The sequence below is a fragment of the Hippichthys cyanospilos genome, chromosome 1 (assembly GCF_059441005.1).
Source record: "Hippichthys cyanospilos isolate Australia breed blue-spotted pipefish chromosome 1, RoL_Hcya_1.0, whole genome shotgun sequence".
NCBI lineage: Eukaryota > Metazoa > Chordata > Actinopteri > Syngnathiformes > Syngnathidae > Hippichthys > Hippichthys cyanospilos.
Window position 1 is genome coordinate 20,794,671 of NC_142369.1, and position 24,941 is coordinate 20,819,611.

General features: G+C 40.2%; 1 protein-coding gene across 2 annotated transcripts in view; it reads left to right on the top strand.

Annotated features, from left to right (window-relative positions):
* fbxl17 (F-box and leucine-rich repeat protein 17) overlaps nucleotides 1-24,012 on the top strand; it is a 228,036-nt gene extending 204,024 nt beyond the window's left edge. For both annotated transcript variants that reach the window (XM_088426701.1, XM_088426702.1), the window contains exons 10-11: nucleotides 6,553-6,695; nucleotides 21,468-24,012. In XM_088426701.1, the coding sequence (XP_088282827.1) occupies nucleotides 6,553-6,695; nucleotides 21,468-21,605 (281 nt within the window). In that variant the 3' untranslated portion in view covers nucleotides 21,606-24,012. The remainder of the gene's footprint in view (nucleotides 1-6,552; nucleotides 6,696-21,467) is intronic.
* The last annotated feature ends 929 nt before the right edge of the window (nucleotides 24,013-24,941 follow it).

Consider the following 24,941-nt stretch of genomic DNA (forward strand, 5'->3'; position numbering starts at 1 on the left):
TTTCTTCCCCCATCATAACCCTTGCATGTACAGGGGTCCTCGATTTACGCCGTTGATCCGTTCTTAAAGAGACGGTGTGACTCAAAATTCATTGTAAGCGGGAACACCATACAAATAATAAATAAAAAATTATAAGTAAATATATAATTAATAAAATTGATTACCCTATACGTACTGTATTGTAAAGTATTGTACAACAGTAAAATTTATCAAATGACATTAAAACCACATGTAAAGTAAAAATTCAGTATCGTTTAAATAAAAAAAGAGAACAATTACCTTACCTTGGAGAAGCTGCTCGAGTCAATGTTCATTGGCGTTCCTCGTTTTTAGACTCCCTTAATAATATCTAATTTCACTTCCATGGTGATGGCATTTCTTTTCTTTGATGCACTACCATGAGAAGAATTTGCCTTACGCTTTGGCGCCATAAAAAAAAAAGTTTAAAAAGAAATCACTTGAGAGGGAGAAAAGAGAAACACAACCTGAGAGACGCCGTTTTCATCACCCACACCTAACACAAAGCGTATTCATCCGCTGGACGCTACAAACTAGTAACCCAACTGCCGTAACCCGAGGACCCTTCTGTACTCAACTCTTGCATAGACACCAGTACAGATACAAAGTACTGATACCACCAATACTTTTGAGACACAACAAGCAGACATCATTTAAAAAAAATACCGATCTATTTCTATAATGCATTTGCGTTACGAAAGGCAACCTCTAAGTTACAGGCAATTTCAAGCATATTCAGACATCTTTCACGGCTGACAGAATTTTCTGTGCTATGCCTATGTAATCATACCATACATGATGCCATATGAAAGACAGGAGTCCATTCTTTAACAAGAATGAGAAAGCATGGTTCTAGCTTATTCCGTTCTTTAGTAATCAGTATTTGAATAAAGGCCATTTGAGTGACACCAAGCTGTTTTAGAGAAAATGAGCTTTCTGTGAAAAGATGTTTCTGCATAACAGTGACTTTGACACTAATAAGTTTTCATTTAGTGGCATTTGAAACATCTCAACAGTTTTTCCCTTCTATAAAACATGAGCTAATGCCATGTAAATGTGTTTTTGATGACAAAATAGACATGTTTGATCAAGTTTACAAACAGCAACATTTTTACTTTTGACAACATATTTACAGATTCTTTACCGGGTATCTGTGCACGCATGTGGGTTTTTTAAATGCAATACTTTATTTTTTTTTACAATGCGTAACGCATTCTCCTGGATGTAAGCGGAAATTACAAAATTTGCACACCCATTTTCTCTTCCTTTATCGCCCATTAGGCTTTGCCTTAGACTTGGTAGGCTTAATAGAAATCAGTTTGTGTTGGGCAAATTTTCCATCTAGCCGGTTGTCTGGGTCATTGAATGGGTGGGGGTGACCCGGCATTTCCACACGTCTGATGAATCCGGCTCTGCTTCATTGAATTCGCCATCAGGTTCTTTATCAAATGGCATTGAATCTTTTAAACCAGGGGTCACCAACCTTTTTGAAACTGAGAGCTACTTCTTTGGTACTGAGTAATACGAAGGGCTACCAGTTTATGTGAAGACACCCTTCATAATAATGATTTTTCGCAATCATTAAGGAACACTGTAGTAAAGATGTAAATCAAGTGTAATATGTAATGTAAATGAATATATGTGTATACAGTATATATGTGTATATCCCTGTAAATTGACCTACCACGAGACATACTTCTCTGGCGAGCGGATTTAAACAAGATTACTTGCATTTTTGCCGTTCACTCTAGGTCCCCATCATCCTTTCTAGTCTGCCTTTTCCGCTCCTAACTGCGCTGGTCACACTCTTCTTCTTGGCCTGGCTGATTAAATGTTTCTTGGTCAATGAGTGCAACGCTGCCATCAAATGTTCACAGTTAATCAATACAATGGTCAACTGTGTTAATATTAGGAGGGCCAATGGTCATGAGTGTCAACCATCCATCCATTTAAAGAAAAATTGTCGTCGACGAAAATTCTAGTCGCTTGAAGACAGCATAAGACAAGAATTGTCATCCATGTCAAGGAAAACGTTAAGTAATCGCAACTTTCCATTCTTCCAATTTGTCATTTGTACTTTGTGTAAAACGTTAGGAATATCTGCTACCATTGCAAGTTTCCGAAACCTTAAAATAAGGCTAGGTATGTGCCCAATACTGATACTTGGTACCTGTACTCGCCGATCCCTAAAATCTATCACAGAGGTGTAGACTCATATTCTCTTCGAGTATTGTATGCGATGTATTTGATTTACCAAAACCAGTTATAAATGTGTATTAGTTAAACATGATTTGTAATGTAATTATTTTTGCCATTTTCTGCATTTCAAAATTATTTTGAGAATAAACCTGAGCACGATGACATTCTATGGAAAGCTTAAAATATAAGCAAGTCCATCTTTAAGGACACGTTTTGGGACACCTGACCATTATACTAACTGGAAGTGAAAATATGAAATTGGTTGAGCTCCCACTTTTGTGTGAGGATTTTGTTATATAAAGTTGGAAGTATCGAGCCGTCCAAAATATATTTGTAAGCTGGCAAACAGCTCCCCATTTGTGCATTCACATGGGATTTTGGTCCGTCTATCTTAACCGCCACTTTGTATTGGAAAGAGAAATGCAGTGAAGTCTCCATCCATCGACTGCACTCCACCGCCACCACCTAGGTGAACAAAAGTGATTTTGCTGTAGCAAAAAGCTTTTTCAAAGAAAGCCATTCTCCCTTGCAAAAGGAGCCAACGATTTCCATTTACCCCCCAAGGGAATGGTTGCAGTTTACAGTCCACCGATGGAGGGTGATGGCAGGAGAGCGCACTCAGGAATATTAGGCTCTAATGGCCGCATGTCTGATTGGCCAACGCTTGGTTTGTTCTGACCAATGCATTATCTGAGTCCTTTCAGTTTGCGTCAGACCCCCACCAAATGATCCTCGGCTTCATTTGCTTCCTCATACGGCTGCGCGCTCTCCCTGCGAATTCTCATGTAATTGAAATTCAATTGGGGCAGATTGTGCACGTGAGTGCAGCACAGCAACCATGAAATGTATTGACTTGCACATCCTTTAATTCACTGCGTTAAGCACCTGTCTGACTTGATTCTCCTTTTTTCTGGTTACGCTAAGTTGAATAGGAAAAAACTCTGTCTTTGAAAAGAGGAATTAAAGTGGAGGCTCAAGTCTTAAAAAGGAAAAATAAAAGAATGATTTCATGCTATTTCTTTCTCAATGAATAGTGAAAGTCAATGCATTTGATTGAACGAAATGAGAGGCGGATTACATTTAGCTAGTAACTCTCTTTCGACCCGTAATTATTAAGTTTGTCTTTGGCACAGCAATATGACATGTTGTGAAAGTGAATAAACATTCCAAAAATAAAGAAAAATACTACATCTTATGACTGCAAATGGCTCAGCTGAAGAATATGTGAAGTGAGTTTTTTTCGTTGTTGTTGGACACATACCTCCTGCAAATACAGTGTACTGTGTGACTGCCGCTGCCCCAAGGTCCATCGATTTGATAATGGTGCTACAAATGAAAGTACAGTATTGTTTTTTTTTTCCATTTTATCTCCCACTTGACTTCAATCCAGGCAGTATGGATTGAGTTCCCTTTTACTCATTGTGTAGTGTAAACAAAAATAGTTGTCTGTCTCTAAATGCATATTGTGGTAAATTGACAACCAGTATCCAGGGTTTAGTTTACCTTTTATCCCAAATCAGATCCAACAGGTTGGTGCTCCCAACCACCCGGAACAGGGATACAGGTAAATAAAATGTATTAAAATGAGTTAGAATTTTATGCTGCCATATGCTTCTAGCTTTGAGCATGCTAAAGTGGAGCTACCTAGCCTTGCAATGAGAGATTGACTGATATGGGTTTTTCAGGACCGATACCGATTATTGGTAGTAAAGTTGGCTGATAACCGATATGTGGAGCCGATATTCATTTGCAGGAAAAGTCTAAAAATTGGTGCAAAAAAAAATTCAATAATGCAAACACTGAACTTCATTGAAATGCCTAAAGCATGGTGGACCACATAAATAGAACCACACCATAATGAACCACATAAATAGAATAGCTCCAGTAGTGTCTGATTTTCCTAACTCAGAAACATCTCTTATAAAGTTGAATTAAGTAAATGGCTCTCTGAAAAATTTCCATAGAAAATACAATAAAAGTTAAATACTCTATAACTACACTGACTTGTCTTTAAAGTTTGATAAAACTCAGGGTGATGAATCCTGAGATGGGACCGCATATTTTTTGATACAATGGCTCACATGCTGATTTCATCATTTCTGATTTCACCCTGGTTTTGTAGACCAAATGAAATACTGCCAGACTGCTCTTTTAGAATTAAGTGCATCCATATGTAACAAGGGTTTGAAAAAAAAATAATAGAGAAGTGTTAAAGATGGGGCCCATATGCCACATGTGTGGCCCGTCAAACCCGGAAGCGGAAACTTGTCATCGGGAAAAACGGAAGTCCTTCTTTTGGAGAAAAATTACAAAAATATACCTTAATATCCATACTCATATGTGTGAAACATAATAAAATGAAACTTATAACATGATAATTCACCCCGGATGGTGTCAGATAGCATGCTGTTCGATGAGCGCAGCCATCTGCCTCTCTCGCCCGCGATCAAACCCTCAAACGGAAACGCGTCATCGGCAAAACCGGATGTATTTCTATCGACAAAACCTTTCCTTTACACAAACAAAACAATAATCATCCATCGAAACGGAACAATCGTTTAACAATAAAGAAACTATTTTCTTAGCATTATTTGAAAAAAAAAATCATCCCGTGATCAACTCGTTTAAATGAAGCTTTATTCATCACGTAACAGTTTTCATTGAAATCAAAATTGAAGCGCTGTGGAAATGCAAATTAACAAGAGTTGGGATGTGTTTGTGGATGTGGTTGGACATTACAAGAAGGGTCTAACACACCCAAACACACATTCATGTCATGCGTGTGCACGGATCTATACTGCTCCCCCATATGGAACGAGTGAGTTACGTCCCCACGGTAACGCTTTACATGAAACATGCTGCTACTTCAAAGGTCTTTTACTGCCTGTTAAGCTATAATTGCTTTTACTCTTGGCATTCTGAAGCATGCTGAAGAACAAAAGGAAACACATGTGAACTGTTTGCCCAGGGCTACAGTATATGATATGTATGTTAACATACTGTACACATGATCAATTATAGTGAGGAAAGATGGATAATCACACACAGAAGTGGAAAATGATCAATATCCCCTTTTTTTTTTACCTTACATTCTTACATACGATAACTGTCCTTCGTCGGACTTGAACATGCTTCATTAGACAACCTTTTCTTGCACTGTGGTGTAACCTAATATGCATAGGAATTTAGTATTAAGATGGCAGTTTTTCAACTTTTTGAAGTGCACATTTTGAGTCTTTGACTTCCTTTGCTGTTAAATTGATTTTGTGGCGAAAATGAGAAAACAACATCAGGGGGCTAAGTGACTAAACTTTCTGTCAAAGGCTCGCTCTGTCTTTAGCCGCCCGCTTTCATCTCCCTCTCATCCCCACTCCACCGACTTTCACTTTCTAATTGGTGGATGTTGTGAGAAAGTGAGGAAACCAAGATCAGGCTGAGCCCATCAATCATCAGCAGCTCGATCAATTGACTGTCAAAGTGCTGATAACCTTCCACTAGCCTAATAATCAGGAATTATACTGTGCATCTTGAAATACAAAGTTACTTCCTTATTTGATGGCAGCTTTCAGATTCTCTCAAAAAGAGAACGTATACATGAATGCTTAAGTCCTCTCATTCATCCCTGTTGATTTGGGGCAAAAATGCCGGATACACATTGAATGGTCCTAGATAAACATTGCCACTCCAATCACATTCATGCGTAGGATTCATACAATTACACTCACTTGACTCGAGTTTTAAACCCGGAACCTTAGAACTGCCAGGTAAATGTGCGAACCGCTATGCCGTGTGCCTCACTACCTCACAAGTGTTTCATGTGGTAAAAATGGGACTCCATATACACTCCAATTGTGTTTCAATTCAACCATAGGTGCGTCCATATCATCATACGAATTCTGAAATGATTGTTGTGTTTACCGAAAACCTGCTAACCTGGAGCTTGCGTGTGTCCCATTTATGTTGAGCGCTGTAAATCACACACTGGCAGGATGCCATTGCTTCAGCGTTGGGACCAATGCTAACACTGTAATACATTCATCTTGCAGCAGTCTAAACAAGTGCGGGTGTGTGAAAGATTTGTGTCTGCATAATGTGTGTGGTGTGTGTGTGATGGTGAGGTGTTTTGTAAACGCAAAAATAATGTGTCACATCTGGCCACACAACTTGCCCTGGTTTCATCTTGAATTTCTGTGATGTCCCTGTGGGAGCGTGGTGCTGTTACATTTGCATGAGAAAGGTTGTCAGACTAACGCCTTTTCTCATTTCTGTGCCTCCTATCTCCTCCAACTTATGCCCCTCCTCCCCCCTTCCCAAATTCCCCCTCCGTGTCCACAGCTCTGATAGCCATAGGCCAATATAGCAGCACCATAGAGACCGTGGATGCTGGTTGGTGTAAGGACATCACAGACCAGGGGGCCATGCAAATCGCAGAAAGCAGCAAGTCCCTGCGCTACCTGGGCCTCATGAGATGTGACAAGGTAACAGTGCTTCCCACAGAATGTCTGACGCTGGCTCCCATCATTGCTGGAGATATAGGTGCAATATTCTACAGTACAGTGAAGCCTAATTTAATCGCAGGGGTTATAGTTTTCAGAACCTCCGGCAGAGGGGAAAAAACATGTTATACGGACCTTTTCGAACGTCATTTTTAATGTACTTTTCCTGCTCCCTCACATTTAAACAGATGAAAACACAAGTCTACGTATTATAACACAATTTTCAAATTGTGCTCTATTACCTGATGTCTGTAAATTTCAATGAACTAATTTCCCTTTAAATGACATAATGTTCAAACAAATCTTATAATGAAAATCTACCTAGGTTTAAATTTGTCTATCTTAAGTTAAGTGTTAAGTCAAGTCAAATTTCTTTGTCCAGACCTGAACCACAGAGGATCTTAAAGGGTGTCAATTTTAATGCTAATATACAACATAATTCAAAACATGGTATAACTGGTACAACGAGTATAACTCGGACCAAAACAAGGAGCCAAAACACAAATGTCCAACATTTGCATTTTGTCATCTGCAAGATAGAACCCAGAGAACTACATAAAAAAAAAAAAAAACAAGATCAAAGGGTGATTGAGGTCAGGATAATTTGACAAATTGTGAAATGTCCCATTTATTGAACAACCTCAGATCTTTTTTTTTTTTCATGTTTGTCTCATTTGTCACTCAACTCATCAAAAAAACTGTACGTAGGTCTACTACATTTGCTTTGTTGTTTTAATAAGTTGTCCACAGCATTCATTTTTATATGGTAAATTTATACAGTTAGCGGGATTATGCAAACAGTTTTTGTTTGCATAATCAAACAGTTCCCCCAAAATTGGGAGCCAAGAATTATGACAAGGATTTGGCCCAAGGTGTGGACACAAGAATTAGATTTCCAGTTTGAGTCACTCACCCAACACCCCTCCGGAATCATAAGGATCAGAATGCACAGAATGTGGCAAATATTTTATTTAATTTGTGTCACACAATATTAGCACTGCTAACACAGACGTTGACAGTTTCAAAAGCTGTTTAAGCTCTGGCTGCTTGGTTCATTATTGCAAAGGTAGAACGACATGATCAAAAATATATTTTGGTGTTTGCCTCGTTAAGATACAATTTAAAAACCCACTGACAGCATGTCACACCATCCACTTACACTTCCTGTATAGCTGATATGATGGAGCATGGAGGTGACCAGATATCCAAACTTTTTTTTGTGTGTGAAAATGTATAACAGTAAATGATTAAATAGCTGTTTGCAACATCCTCCAATATCCCTCACGCAAATTGACCCTAGCATGGTCAGTATGATATAGTGTTTTAATATAACTTTTGTTTTCTGGTTGAGGCGTGACAGCTTGTTTTTTCGGACCGTCTTTGTGAGCTATTGCGCAGTGCTAGCAGAGGTTGCCGAGCAAGAACACGTTGCGGGAGGGAGGTTGACTTACTGCGGAGTCCTTTCATAAGGTTGGGAACTCATCATTTTTATTCCTTCATTATAATATCAATGCTATCCGTGGCGCAGCCTTCAGCTTGACCCTATGGATTTCTCTGATAAACATGGCCACCCCACGATCGTTAAGCAAGGCAAGAACATTGGTCGCATCGTATTTATCTATTTATATTGTAATAAAATTAAACATATGCGGGTCTGACAGTGACCCGGCGTGTAAGGTCTCAGTGGTGAAGCGGTGCGCTCAGTTCACATTATTGCGGACCGGAATGTGTATCTATCATATTTATCTCAGGGTAATAAAGACTAACTGCATTACATAGCAGGTGATTACTTAGATTCCATTTTCATTTACTTCCCTCCTTCTTGGCCAATTGCGTGACCTAACAATCGATATCTGCGGCCATGCTAATAAAAAAAAAAAAAAAAAATCTGCTCTGGGATGACCTACGTCTTCAACGGAATAACAATGTCTCCCTGTTCCTTTCCGAGCTCAGCGTAAGCGTGTCCGTGTCCCTCAGCGCTTATTTACCTGTGTATTTACCTTCCCATGGCACTCTTCTTGTAGCCCGGAAGATGGAAAGATAAACGATTGCGCTCCTTATGCGCCGAGGGGGGAATTTGGGGATGACACGGCTAAGCAAAGCGGTAATTGATGCTATTAGAGCAGTAATGGAGTGTGAATCGAGCGAAGAGAAGGGTTTGACAATCTCCTTGGTCAGGTTTGTTTCCATCTCCAAATTACCAAATAAATTTAGTGTGGGCTTGCCCCTTTCGCCCTGTTTATCCTCGTTTTCGCTTCCTAAAATACGGATTTGTATCCTAACTAAGGCTCCCTCCAATAGTGGTGAGGGCTGACCCGCGTGGGAAAAGTTCAGGCCACTTGTGTTGTAGGTTTGCAGTTTGTTGAGGGGGCTTTTGTGGAAAGTTAGAGGAGAAGGCCAAACTGCTGTTTGCTCTTGTTGGCAAACAAATAAACAGAAATGGCTTGTTGTTATAGCGAGGTCACCCAGAGAGTTAAGAGTTAGAGGCCGAATAAAAGAGGTAAATAGGTGAGAGCCCGAGTCCGAGCGAGGAGGGGATAGAGGTTTTCTCGGCGAGTGTGCTCAGCCTTTGCCTTCATCCCCCGCTATACTCAGCCTGCTCTCACGAGTCCCTTCAATCTCCGACTCGAGCCTTTCAACTTCTCGTATTCATAGTAAATTCTTTTTTGGTGTTTAACGCTTGTACAAAAAGTTCAAGATGATTGCCATGAATAACAGCATTGGATGGATTTAATATTCATTGTCAAGCCCGTATTTTAAGGATCATAATTACGAAGACTGCACGTAGTGAGCGCAGAGCCCTGTTAAGAAAATTGGAAAAATATTTAATTATGGTATAATGTTAAGGGTTATTTTTTAACCACATTGTGGTGAGTAGCAGTTTCTGCAATCTGGAGGCGGCAATAGATGGAAATGACTGGTTGTTATTGGGAAGCCACATGGAAACATAAAAGACACAAGTGAAATGAACATTTATTGCTTTATTTTGGTTCATTTGACTGGGCTCGTTAGGCTCGTCTGATTCTTGACGAATACGTTTGGAAAAATGACATTAGTATCCTACGGCATAGTGGAATAGTTCCATAAAAAGGGGAAGTCAAATCCAAAATCTTACTTCCAGTATACCCCCAATGTGATTTCATATGATGTTTTTGTAGTAAGTGTTAAGTAGCGAACCCGTTTTTACTTTTGCAACATCACTGTGCCAAAGAAATCAGGTAACAACCAACCACAACTCATTTTCTGGGTTTGGTCATGTGACGTTGACAAGCTAAGTTGTTATTTGAACTTTGAGCCCTGTGATGTCCTCTGCAGTTGACAGCAAGGTGCAAAATGGCTCTTCTCTGAGATGCATGAAAACAGGTGTACTTTGCTGCTTCATTCTTACTCAACGATTGTAATATTATCTGACTAAATCTTGTTTGGACTTATCAGGCCGCTTTGAACATACGGTATTATTCTAAAGACTATTTTTGACCTGACTTTTTTTAGGTAAAAAACTTGGTTTATTTAATGATCCCCATTCTGTGAAGGGTGTGCCCCATGATTTTTTATGTATCCCTACCATAAAAAGCCACCCTCCCACTCAAATGATCTTACTAAAGATGGATCCCAATGACATGTAGCATGTCATTTTGGGAGACCTACTGAAACCAATTCACTGATTGATAATCAATGTGCATTGCCTCTCATTCATTCCTAGCGTATCCTTTATTGTTGTCTTTAACATCATTGACATAATTTTGATTATATTGTTTATTAAGATTTTAGTTTTTTTCATATCTAAATTCATGCCTTTATATGATCCACTTTAATGAGTGGAAAAATGCGATGTTCTTCAAGAAGTTTACTTTTCATATTCAATCATAAATTTCAGAGTATTAGCAAATTGCTTTTGTTCAAGCAGTGACCGTAATCGTCGGAGAAGAGTCCATTTGGAGGTTTTCAATGGCTTTGCACAAAATGTTCGTGGGAACACGTTGCTTACTCTATCAGTGGATCACAGCGAGACATGTCCAATCCAATGCCGTGGCTAACTAATCTCATCTCTGCGCTTAATTTTCTTCTGGGAAAAATAAACACTGGTGTTGCCGCCCTGCTCTCCATTCCACAAGATTCTCATGGAATGAAAGTCTTGTGCAAATTACGTGACATTGCATTTATCTCAGCCACAGTGTCTCTTATTCATGTTGACAAATCAATTTGGGTCCCCCCATGTACTTATTTAACTCACCATTGCTTAAAATAAGTGAGGCCTAGCTGCATGCAGGCATTCCATTTGTCTTTTCTCTTTACGGCCCTGTGGTAGTCACATAAATAACCAGCTCGTGATGCCAGCAGCTTCCCTCCAGTGAATTTCATATTTCCTGCTAGCTCTAATGTTAAGATCATATTATTAAGCGTGGAAAAACTTCTTTACGGTGCTGATGGCATTACATTTAGGTACAATGCAAATACGATCGGACGGGATTCCTCTTCTCGTCGATGGTCCAACACGTCATGGAATAGTTTGGTCACTATACAATTGGCTAGCTCGGCACATTAGAGGAAACGTGTCTGTAGTTGTCCTTCAGCAATTGCCCTCGAAAGCACGACCATCAGGGACGTTAGGCAATGTCAGCTGGCGTACCAACCATAAGTGTTTGTACAGCAAATCCAATTCGTTATAGACACTTACAGTACTCGTTGCAGCCTTGTCTGGACGATAGTTATTTCTCGCAGGAACGATGTTGACACTGTTTGGGAAATGTTGCAAATAATCCAAAGCTAACGTTTATCTTTGCGTGGTTTCCTGTCAGGAAGTGTATGTTGGGAAGATATAGGATAAATAAATGTACAAAAACAGCTCAAATTGGAACAAACTCACAAAAACAAACTCAGCGTTTTATAGGCGAGTTAGGCTACAGTTTGCAAATTTCTTGCGGCTCCTGCAGTCTCTCTTTTTTCTTTCCTTCTTAAGGAGAGTCGAGTTTCCAAGTGGGTCCCATCAGTCTTAGACAAATACAATCTTGCGATAACCTTGACGCGCGGTGCCGACAAGCCAAATCAGCCCCTTGCCTCAACCTACCCCCGAATTTGTTTGGAATTGTCAAATCGCCGGGAATTTTAATGCACCAGCTGAATGTCACAGGACCTCAAGAGTGTAGAATTCATTTAGGAACTACTAACAGGATCCAGCTGGTGCGCCTCGCGTGGAGCGGTGTGAAGGATCAATTTCAAACCGTCACAGTTTATACAAACGTGCTTCCGTACTGTATATGTCTTGCTGCCAGACAGTCGGAATTGTTGGGAGTCATGAAGGATTCTGTTTTTCTTTCCTTTTCACCCTCTCTTCAACACTGACCTAGCACAAGCCGCAAGTCCATTTGATTGTCAGAATATGTACCTAATTCGTCTAGCGCCTTGCAGTATTGGACCATGTATGGTGTATATGCTGCGCGGTGGTGGCCTCTGATGCCCCCCCCCCCCCCCCCCCCCCCCCGCACACACACGCATGCACGCACAAGTCTGTTAGAGTTACTTCCTTTTGTGTTGCACCGTACACGAATGCAACATTACGGCGTGCGACCGTGTGAGGAATTTCTGTTATTTGCTGTGAACACAGCTCATAATGGAGCATTGAAATCAGAGCCGCCCTCCAGGCTTCCGCACATGGCCTGCTCCGCCCGCCCCCGATGATTACACCTCTGCCTCCAGGGCCCCAACCACCATGCTCTGACAAGAATGCCATTGATCCTCCCAAAAAGAATCAAATAAATTAATTTTGTCTACTCGCAGCTGTAAATTGGTCCCGGTCTTTTGATGTCGTTCAACTAAGACTTCAGAAAAAGAGACCTAATGTTCTGGAAAACAGATTTTTTTTTTTCTTTTTGCTCAGCAGTGCACCATATGTCAGTGTGTTTGAGTTAAACGTTAAGTCTTTTGTGTGGGTGGAATTCATCTTTCCACACTTCCACCGAGACACACATGAACTTGCGTTATACCTTTGAGTGCTGCGGCAATTATTCCACTGTTAGCTCATTGGGCAGTGAGACACCTTCACATGTCAAAAGAAAGGCTAATGTAGCATTTAAAACTCGTTTGGCTCCCGCAAAGATTACATATGTCCACTACAATGACACATATCCAGGTGAATTTGGTTGAGATTTCGCAAAGTCACATTGAGTGCAGGCCAATCCAATAAATTTTGTCACTTCACCCCTCAAACCGACACAAGTTGTTTTAAAAGTGTCAAGGTTTGTGTTAAAAAAGTAAATCAAACTATGTCACAGCACAGAAAAATTGTCCTCTCATAAAAAGTCACTGGGCAAAATTGGAACTACCTGGTCAAAGAAAGTTCACTTTACGCCAAAAAGGAATCACTGTGGGATTGGGAGACATGCAATCTTCCAAGGTCACATAGAAAAACGGCAGATATTCCTTTTTATCAGCATCTAGACCTGTACCACTCTGATGGCTTGTTGCACAAAAACATGTTTTTTGTTTGTTTGTTTTTTAAAATCCCCCTTAGAAACAGTTAATAATGTTCAAACATTCAGAATGAAAAGGAGCAAGACTCATGACAGACATTGTATCAATGCAGTCAGTCAAAGAGTCATAACATCATTTCCATCAAGAAATTAATTCATTGCCTATCTTTTACCCTAATTTTAATTGCAATTTTTCCTATTAAAATATCACTGATGCAATGCTTTGATCCAGGACCTACATTCTTTACATGCAATTATTGTTTCTTTTTTCTTTTTTCTCCTCACCACCTCTGTTCTGACTAATCCTTTTTTCTTGTAAGGCAAATCTATACGTCCTCTCAGATGCGGATTCCGAAGAATTGCAATATACCACTGTAGGAATTGATACCAAGCTACATGGACTTCTGCCAGCGCAACATTAAATAGACTTTAAAATGTCATTGATCCCGGTAAATGACCAGTTTCAGTACATTTAAAAATACACTAGCTCAAATGTGAAAAGTGAAATATACGGTATTTGCTGTCCGCCCATTCACCACCAGCCGTTTTAGAGGTTTTTGACATTTTCAAGACCTACAAAATATTATGTTCCATTTCATATCCACAATGCCATCAATCCCATTTACTGGTGTAACATCAAACACTTCCCTGCCCTTGTCCTATTCTTGGAAAAATCAGTATTAACCTCATAAAAACGGTCTGTATAGTTTTAATGATCATAACATTACAGCTTGTTTTGTATTCCTATGAGATTTTAACATTTCTAAAATCCTGTTTTAAACAAAAGTGTTTTTTTTTGTGTTTTTTTTTTAATGATGGTGAAAGTTTCACTCCAGTAATGAATCAGAATCTAGTTAAACTCTTTTTGAACTGTTGTAAAACTTTTTACGGTTATCCCATATAAATGATTCCCGCTAAGTTTCAATCTGATGCTACCAATTTGAAAGTCCAAAGTATACAACTGTGTATGTATTCCTGTTTTCTCTAATTCTTGTACTATCATGGGAACATTTGGAGCCTTCATAGTCTGGTGATGTATCACTTTGGGGATTTTGATCTCATTTGGCTTTTGTGGAATGTTTTCTTTCGAAATGTTTTCGCAGCTTGCACATATATATAGTGTACCTATTTTTTTTCCCCCCATATCATCTTCTTTCCCATTGCTGGACGCTTCTCCCCCTCACGTTTTTTTTTTTTTGCTTGTCAACGTCCACTCCTCTGTTCCCTCTCATTCTTTTAACACTCTCCCTTGCTTATACACCCCCTGTTTTCCACTCCTTCATTAGAGTAAAAACAAATGGGTAGCCCAGATCGGGAAACAGAAGGGAACAAACTCGCGGAGTCAGCATGATCGTGGACTCGTAAAATAATGGAGCTGACTACTGCCGGGACCATCAGGGACTGTACTATGGGTTGTCACTTTAATGGGGCTGATGAAGGAGGGAGATAAAGAGACCAAGTCAAACGCGGGGGCAAAGGGAGCAGGCAAATGACAGGAATCAAGAGAAAGTACACCGAAGTAAAAGGAAACGATAGAGTACGAGCTGAGCTCCCCCAGTGTTTTGCGTAAGCACTTTGCAAGCATGCTGCCATTACCTGAACCGAGGCGGAGCAGTGTTTTGGGAACAGGTATGAGCATATCTGCCCTTCTTTTCTATCCCAGATGGGGAAACTAGACAGACCTTGTTAAAAGAGCAGACATCCCAATCAATATGGTTGTTCCAGTGGAGCATCCAGCTGCCAGGGACTCCGCACAGATAGGCACGGCATAGCAATTTGCAGACATAAACAAGGGCCTAATTGTTCGGGGCCTGGAGGTTTTGTAGTGAGGAAAACAAAGATGAAGCATTGTGAAGAGTTAGAAGCCATTTCAACTCTCGTTTAGGAAATGAGAGTTAGGCGAAACTTTCTTTGATGAGTGTTGTTATTGTGAACAGCAGGGGTCCCGAGTATTAGGCTTGTGAAACGAAGGGAATTAGAGCAAAGGTAGTGAATTTGGAAGATGGGCTCTTCGCTTTCCTATTTTCTGCTCAGACGTTTTTATGCTCACAGTTTGAAGCAGTCATTTGCCATTTATGATTTCCAATCTTTGAGTTTCATGCCGCACAGAGGAACTGTATTGATTGTTGCCTCCTCCTGATCATCCAGTCGTCTTGTTTCGAAAGGGCAAGTGCAGGGAGGGTGAAATAAAGTGTGAACGGACTTCACAGGGAAGCTCAGAATTGCCCTACAACAAATAACGCGCAGAAGCTCTCCTGACCCACATCCGCTCCCGCGCAATACCTTCATTGCATTTCTCTCTGAGCAAGGACACTCAAGGTTATTGGGATGTTGCTATCTGCCCACATCATTTATTCATTCAATTAGGCCGGTTCCTTCTCAGGCACCTCATTTTCTCTGTATACTCATCTCCACAGAGGCCAACATAATCTCATGGAGTCATGGCCAGAAAGGAGACACGACTCAGTGTGGTCAGGATTCTGGCCAATCTCCATTTGGTTCTGGACAATAACTGAAGTTTGCCTTGTTTCAGACAAGAGGCAGCAGGCAACCGTAGACTACCAATGTCACGTCCTACTGCGTTGGTGATGAATTAGCTTTTTAATGCTGATGGCCATACCAGTCCCCCTCTGGAAACAATGTCCGTACATATTTCATACATCCAGGGGGGCTTTGAGAAACTTTTGAGGCTAGCAACTTGTCAGCCTCCGTTTGATTCCTTGCATTATGAATGGCTGTCTCGAGGAAAAAAGATGCGTGTGCAAAAAAAAGTTTGACTTCTCGCCTAACATTCGGAAAGGGGAACAGTTTAACGCAAAAGCTCGGAACATAAAGCTCTCTGAACATGAGTGGGAGTGCTTGACTTGAGTTTCCTTTTTTTTTTGTCTTTGATCATCTCGCATTCATCAGGAAGACTCATCAAAATATTGACACAATAATGATTGCACCCCACCTTGTTTTAACTTTGACTGGGCCAATCTAATCTGAGCTCTCCTCCCTCTAAAGAGACGGCATGAATTTTTTATCATGGTGTCTCTTTGTGAGGCCGGGGTCGATTTGTCCTTGTTCTTTATTTACTCCAGAGGACGAGCCATTCCTTCGAGGGAAAAATTAAACAGCAGCTCTGTCGTGATTATCTTCAGGAAATTCCATTTGCCTCCAACCTCACTGAGCCTGGGCAGAATTTTTGCTTCTGGATCACTATTTATGTTCAGTCTAAGCTCATGGCATTCAACAGGCTTCACATTACTGTGTAAGCCCACACCTTCCCAAGTCTCTGATTTTTAATGTTAATGTCAACATACATCTTACACGCTATGTTGTACTTTTGCAGCGATTTAATATGTCCATATGCATTATAGCATATACATGTGCTCCAAATTTTGTTATGAAATGTTGAACCCAGTTGAAACAAGCCTTGGTCAAAACAAACCCAAAAACAACATATACATGTCTTAAAAGAATTTGACAGCAATCAGCAATTTTATAATACATGACATCATGCATACAATTGAAAAAGCGTTTTTTTTAACATATTTTATAGAGTTAAACAATTAACTGCCTTTTGTGTCTTTAAATGTTTAACATTCCAATTTTTTTTTTTTCCCGTATTGCTCTGGAATGCCTAACTTTTTATTGGGTTTTCTGTGTCTGAGCTCCATTCACTTTTTTCCTTTTTTTTTTAATATTAATAATAAGAACTATTATTATTATGATTATGATTATTCATGAATAATAATAAGAAACTGGACCTTACTTTAGCCGCATTCATTTTGTTACCATTGTCATGTGTGACGGAGCAGAAGTGTCACAAGTCTGTGCTCCAGAAGCTTTTTCCCGCATCCTGATCCACTGAGCCAATGTTGCTGTTTTGTGGTTCAGCTGCTGTCTGATAATGTGCAGGACTCTATGGGTGTGAGTGGTCCCAGATCCTGGTTGTCCCAAGCAACACCCGACCTGTTTTTTAACAGCACATTCATGGCCACTGTTGTGAGACTTGCTCAGCCGTCTGTGGCAAAATGTAATTGGTCGAGTTTAGGCTTTACCAAACAGGCCCCACGGTTAGACCCCGCTGGTAAATATATTCAACAACCTCTGAGACGTCTTGTAACATTTTTGTTGAACATTCTTTTTCATCCACCCCTCCGTCTTTATCTTAAACAAAGAACTCTCTTTTCATTTGACAAGTCACTGATTTGGAAAAGTCTTCAACTGAGACTTTTCCTCTTAGCAGTTTAAGAAAGCTATAAATCAGACCCGTTTAAAGCCAGACAAACAACAAAGACGTGATGCACAATCTGCTCCCTAAACAGACTTTTCAAACATTTACTCCCAAATGTATTTAGTGGTTTACTAATGCACTTTATGCATTGAAGTAGGCAGAAGCCAAGGGGTATTCATCTCTTTTTAGTTGCCCGGGGCTAGCAATAGTTGCCAGGTGGCTCAGGAAGATAAACAAATGAAATTCCGACAAATGGTGAAATAAGAACAATATCACTGTTTAGAATAAAGCGCCGAGACTGACACTTTCCTCGTCAGGTGTCAGGTTGACATCACTAGTCATGCAACAGAACTTTGTACTTCATTTCAAATCAGATCAGTACAGAAGACAGTGCCGTCTTAATCTGTTTTAAATGAGAAGAACATTGGGAACAGGATGGAATATTGTGTTAGTAAAAAGTGTGACCCTATGGTATAAAATATATATATATTTTATACCCTAGGGTCACACTTTTTATATATATATTTATATATACTATATATATATTTATATATATATATATATATATATATATATATATATATATATATATATATATATATATATATATATATATATATATATATATAGGGAAACATATCTTCTCGGCTATTCTCAGCACAATCAAAGATCTGTTAGAAAGTGGTGCTCAATTGAAATCAGTGAAGGCAGAGGCCTTAACACTGAGTTAGCATCCAAAACTGTGATCCCAGCATATGGTCTAAACTTGTGGCTGACCCTCTAACTTGCCACAGAAACCAGTGACGGCTGTAATTTTCAAACAGAAGAATGTGGCTCTGAGTACTTGGTGGATGTAAAGAAGCCATCTTCTCAATTGACGCTGGGAAAATGTGCTCAACTAACAAGGTTCTCCCAAAAAGCCTATTTTGCAACGAGAGGCAATAATAGAGTTGGAGTACATCAATATCAATTGAAACTACACAGATGTTTGCAATACACGGTCATATATTTGCTCTTCTAATAAAGTAACCGTTTAAAACACTTCAATTTGTGATGGAAATGTTTCTATTTAGATACATGTTGTGTGGTTTACCGCAGCCTTGTGTAACATTACAAGTATGTTTTTGCTTTGAAAAGTAGCGACTCCTGTTCAAGGCAAACGCATACACAAATACAAACAGGGCAGTTGGAAAATCACTTTTCGCCTTTTCAGTATCACTCCTAAATTCTTCCTCAACCTTCATTCCGTTTTGCAGCTTTGCACTGAGCACAGAGAAGCTGGCTAATGGAATTTGCAACTCTGTGTAACTGGATCTGATCATCGATTCAAGGCCCGGTTCTTCTTTTTCCAATGAGGGAGTGCAAACTGCAGCTACATTAGCCCATTTTACGACTAGCACGGCCCACCCAGACGTCATCCGGCGTTTGCGCTAAATGTTGATTTTATGCAGTGATGGAGTGCACCTACATCAGTTGGAGTCTTTAAAGAACTACGCGTTTGCAAGGAAGAGGGGTAGAGGTCGTATCGGAAAAGCGGCATCCGTCACCTTGAAAGAAGATGGAGGTGCGCTTTTCACATACCAGACCTTGACAAGTCTTTTTGTTCCAACCCTCTTCTCTTGCCATCTTGTAAACGCTGACAACATCACATTACCCATCAATACGCATTACGCCACACTCAGATCTACGTGCTGCACCTTTGAAGTTAAAATGGGGGAAAATATCATAAGTACAGCCCTCGCTCCAGATAGCTGTGGCTATGCTTCCAAATGCCTGAGTAGGGATCTGCTGTATCATATGTCTTTCCTTCAGACTTGGCAGCAGCTTTTGAAGGACTGTACATTACAGAATATGGGGGGGTCAGAGACATGCACCAGAGACCCCTATTTCTTTAGTTTAAAGAAAGCAACAAAATATCACAGAGAGCACTTTTGCCCAATAACAAAATTGAAAAGAATCAGCTGAGTCAGCATTTTCAAAGCAAGTCTGCACAATATGACGCCAGCCTCTGTTAAATTATGTTAAAAAAAAAAAAAAAATATATATATATATATATATATATATATATATATATATATATATATATATATATATATATATATATATATATATATATATATATATACATACACACACACACACACACACACACACTCACACAGTGCTATCAATATAAAATTGCATATTGAAAAGGCAAAAGTAATGACATTGTAAATATATAGTCAAATCATAAGATTTGGTCATAAGAGCCCTAGATGGCAATCACTGTTGTGTAAAATAATTACATATTCAGACTTGTGTGTTTAGTGCAATTGCACTTTCATCAACATTAAACGTCTCTGTAATCAGCAATTAGAGAAACAATTGTGACTTTTGATTTGGAGATGTTTAGTAGGGGTCTTGTTTGGAATGAACATTAATGAATGTTATGGCCTCCCATCAGTTTGACATGTCTATTCTTCAGATGTGTTTTAATTGTAATTAAGCCACGATTAACGAGCCGGGAGGGTTTTCACATCCATAGTTTAATATGTTAGGAAAGCAATCAGGGTGTTGTCATACGAGCTGCTAATGAGGCTCAGCCAATTGTCATAATAAACGAAACCTCTTTGGCGAATGTTAAAATCCAGCTTTTCGTCTCACTGCTGTTTCTTTTTCCATCCATCCATTACTGCGGCATAATAAAGGCAGTTGCTGAATTTGATTAATGGGATCCAAGTGGCTCCACATCAATGACAAGCTCAGTGAAAATTCAAGACACCCAGACCCGTGTCCAAAAGTTGGAACGAAAAGCTTTAATTATTCATTGTTGAAATGTACTTAAGTTGTCCTTTTTTTGGAGTTTTTTCCCCCCCCACAATTTGACACATGATAAATGACATTTTGTCTCTTGAAAATCAATCAGGTCCTGGTTTAGATAAATTTGGACCATTAGCGAAAAGCAGACATTTGACCTTGGCAAACTCACCAATCTCAGTGTAATATTATCCAGAATCAATAGGAACGAAAAGTACTTGCAATCGCAACGCAGTATTAATTTGGTCAAAAGCAACTATTATCAACAACGCTTTGTTCGATAAAACAAAGAGAGACACATTAATGTTTTTGCTCATCTATATACAAAGTGACGTTTTGGCAATTTCATCTGAAAATTGTTGGAATTGGTCCCTAGAAAATGGGTCAAAATCTTGCCAGTGGTCGACAAAATGTAGCGTATGCAGCTCCACTTCCACGCGGAACCCACTGGACCACACCCCTTGATGGCACACATTGAACTATATAGGAATACTATATTCAGAGGAGCAAAAAATATATTTGTGTGTGTGTGTGTCTGTGTGTGTGTGTGTGTGTGTGTGTGTGTGTGTGTGTGTGTGTGTGTGTTGTATCCTGTCAATATATCACAGAACAAAGTCAGTGACTGTTAATTTTTTTTGTACTATTTTGGTATAGTAGCTATGATGAATAAAATTCAGCCGGCAATTTTTCACTTGATGCTTTTGGGGCGTTGAAAATGTGTCCGACGCTTTGGCAGATGCTTCGTTAACATGGAATGGCTGTGCGCTGAACATGTGTGTGGATGTTTATATATGGTTTCCCCTGGAAAGTGTCATACTCGCGGGTGGGCAGGGGTCGGTTCCGGGTGGGTTGCCGCTAACCCCGCAAGGTCCCCGGGGTTACAGCGCCTCTGCTCTTTGTCAGCTCCTCGCAGTGTTCCTTCCTCTTGCTGATTTTCTGACTGGCACGGAGCTGATGTGCTGATTTTCAGCCGGTGCGAACACGATGGCTTCAACTACAGTACGAAACCATTTAACGCACTGTGTATAACCTGGACCCAGATTTTTTGGGCTAGCAGCTTCTAATACTACATGATCATGAAAATCCATGCAGGCTATCTATAAACCACAACCATCCCTTTTCGAACAATTGACAGAGGAAAAGAGTCCTTTATTAAGTGGATACCAAGAAGAAAAAATGAACTTCCATCACTCGCAAATTGCTGAATTGGAATGCCAGCTCTTATCGCTGCTCGTTGTTTAACTGGAGTCGGTGCTCTGTTTGCAGGTGAACGAGGAGACAGTGGAGAGGCTGGTGGTCCAGTACCCTCACATTGTATTCAGCACGGTAATGCAAGACTGCAAGAGAACCCTGGAGAGAGCTTATCAGATGGGCTGGAGCCCAAGTGCATCCAACGCCTTGTAGCTCTGGCTGGATTATACATGTGTGCATAATCACAGGCACTCACACACACCCACACACACTTATTGAACAAAAGAACCGTTTTTGTCGCAAACATTGACACACATGCAGCATATTTTCAGCTCAGTCCTATTTGATTTTCATTTGCTGTTCAAACATGCATGTGGACACACACACACACACACGCGCACACGCACACACACACACACACACACACACACACACACACACACACACACACACACACACACACTATGGAGTTTTCCATTAATCAATTCATTAACTGGATCAAGTCAAAAGGCAACAAGAATTGAGTCGGTCAAGCTCCAATGCATAGCTTTCCGGACTGAAAGCTTTCCGAATCTTGCACTTTCAAGATCGGGTGGAGCGAAGATGAATGATAAAGATGGCCGTTCGGAAAAGGACGATCGTCCCGCCGAGTCGAGGCGTTCACTTCTTCCGAGGCCGCGTCCACTGCGGCGGCGACCGGGGGTGACGCAGCAAACAGACGACCACAACAACAACGTCGTCTTTCTGCGGCTCAGAGCCTTCGAGACTTAAGCGCGCGCTTGAGGTTTTTTGACAGACGTGTGATGTTTATCTTGACGTTCTTGCTCGTGCGGTATCGTGTGAAGGGATTTGTGGATTTCTGTGTGTTTAGATGGTTGTCGAGGCGACATAAGCGGCACACGCGATCTTGGGCTGTGGCCCAATTCCCCTTCCCTCCCAGGTGATTGAAAAGCAGGAAACCACATTGATTATTTCTCCAAAAAGTGCATGATTAGCTCAAGATTGGCATCTGACATACCCGAGTGTCTGAAAATGCTCTCAGATTGGACCCAACCGCTCTGCGTGATGTGGGAACAGTGCTTTTGTTTGATTCACATGAGTTACAGGGATGGACAATAAGGATATTACAATCTCAATTTTAGCATTACAGTGGAACCTCTAAATTCAAACGCAGTCCATTGCGTGACTCTGTTTGCTCCGAGGCCCGGTTCGCCTTCGGCCAAAGAGGCGCGCCGGTCCTTCCTCGTGAAGACTTTGGAGTCGGAAAACAAATGGAAATCGAATCGGTGTGTTTGACTATGTCCCCATCGCAACTTCATTAACTCTCCTTTCACTACTCTGTGTATATCAAAGCGGTTAACTCGTGTTAACGGCGGAAAATGCCACATGTATTAATTTATGGATGCATTCTGTGGATTGGAGTATTGATTGTCAATTGATTGGATTTTGACGACACTCAATCAAATGTAGCGCAGGAATCGGACGCAACCAGCAGAGTCTATGTTGCAACAGTTTTAACTGTCCTAAAAAGAAGAATATGAAGTCAAAGTGTTTTTCTTCAGCTCCCCCAGCTTCCTGCCACTTTTCAAAGACTTCCCTGTTTGTTTCTTGAAATTGTCCATAAGTGTGAGTGTTGAGTTTTTGTATGCCTTTTTTTTTTTTTTACGCGATTGGCTTAGTGACCAGTCTATGGTATACCCAGCCTTTCGCCAAAAATCTTGCGGGATAGCTCACGTGTATCTATTGAGGACACTTACATGTACATGTTTCTTCTGTCAAATAAGACAAGGATAATGACATTTTTGACCTTCCCCTTTACCATTACATTCAGCGGGGTTTCACAATAAAGCTAAAGAAAAAAACGAGTTGTTGCGATGCCCACGGAGCTCATGGCGCCCCCCCGGTCTTGTCACATCTCGTTTGACGACGTTTGAAAATTGTTGGTTTAAATCGAAATGTTGGTCTTCGGAGGTTTCGCTGTACTATGAAGGAAATGCCTTAACGCGATGCCATCCGATTCAGTCAGGTGACACGATTAAAGATTATTTATCATTCCTTAGTTTATCAAGTATCATACAGCCCCCAGTGTATACCCTCTTATATTCATTATTATCAGTGTTATATTGATTTTGAGCATATAGCTATCACATTAGCTATGTAGCAATCGAGTGAGATTTCCTCCCAGAAACAGAGGAAATAATGTTGTTAGTGTGGAGTGAATTATTGTTCATCAAACAACTGAAGTCTGGAGTTGAAATTAACAAGCAGGGTATATTTTCGATGGCGTCAACCGGCTTTGGTTGTGGCCCTCTCGCACATCTAGTCATTCAGCTGGCAGCGTTAGCATTTTCTGGAGGAGTATAATCATATACGTAGTTTGAGTACAGCGACATTTGTACAGCATAAAAAGATTTCACACAACTAAAAAGTTGATTTCCCCCTTGTCAGGATTTGTAGACATAGCAGTCCCAGGGCTGCTTCCTGCGTCTGTTTTTTTGTTCTTTTATAATTCCCATCCGCACTTTCTCCTCCACTAGATGACATACTTGATTCTTGATTTGTTAAGGCAAGCGTAAATGACTGGGTTTGCATAAAGATGAATAAAACACTACAACTTCAAGCTCTCCCCCACCTATCCCTGTTCTCTTTCTTTCACGTGTGTGAAATTGAAGTGGCGTGGAACATCTAAAACAGCAGATTTTTTTTTTTAATGCGGAGACAGCTCTTGGCTACAGCCTTCCCTTGACTCATTACTTAAATTATATTTTTCGACCATAATGAGCATGACACAGTAACATTAGGATTCAGTGAGAATGCATCTAGTGGATAAAATGTAAATGAGAACACCAACTTGTTGCCCATCACATCCAAAGGTCACACAAAGTACAATTTGGACACAACATACCGGTAGTTCCTGCAGGAAAAAAAAATGTCTTCTATAAAAAACCCGAGACCTTTTGTGTTATCTGCCTTGACCTCATTCTTCTTAACCATTACAAAGAAACTTGCCGTGCAATTTTCATTATATTGCTTCAAATGGAATCGTGTGATTTACTGATGGTGTGGCGCTTCATTCGCTTGACTTCAGTGCAGACAACATGAGCTCAGACGCTTCATAAACGCTGGGCCTGCCAGGATACAGCTGTCTTCTTACGGTGCCCGCTATAATTATAGGCACGCCTGATTAAGATGTGTTAAAAACTTTCAAATTAATATTTTTTTTTCTTTTTCAGAAGCCTACTGTTATCCTCAAATCCTCATTATCCTCATTGTAAAAAAAGAGACATAGAATTAAGCTAATTAAAAAACTGTGATTGAGCGAAAGAGAAGACCCAGGTCGGTGGATGATTTTAAAAGATTGCTCAAAGAGGGATGGTCGAACATCTTTCTTTTTGTATTTTACTACCTTGTGAAATTTTAAATGGAAAAAAAATTATGGGCTGTTTTGTTGTTAAAACAGTGTTGTACAAAATGGTCAGATCAGGCAGGCTATGCTAACCGCTTAGCTTATGTGAAATGTAGAGTGATAAAAGAATGTGCTTAGGTAGT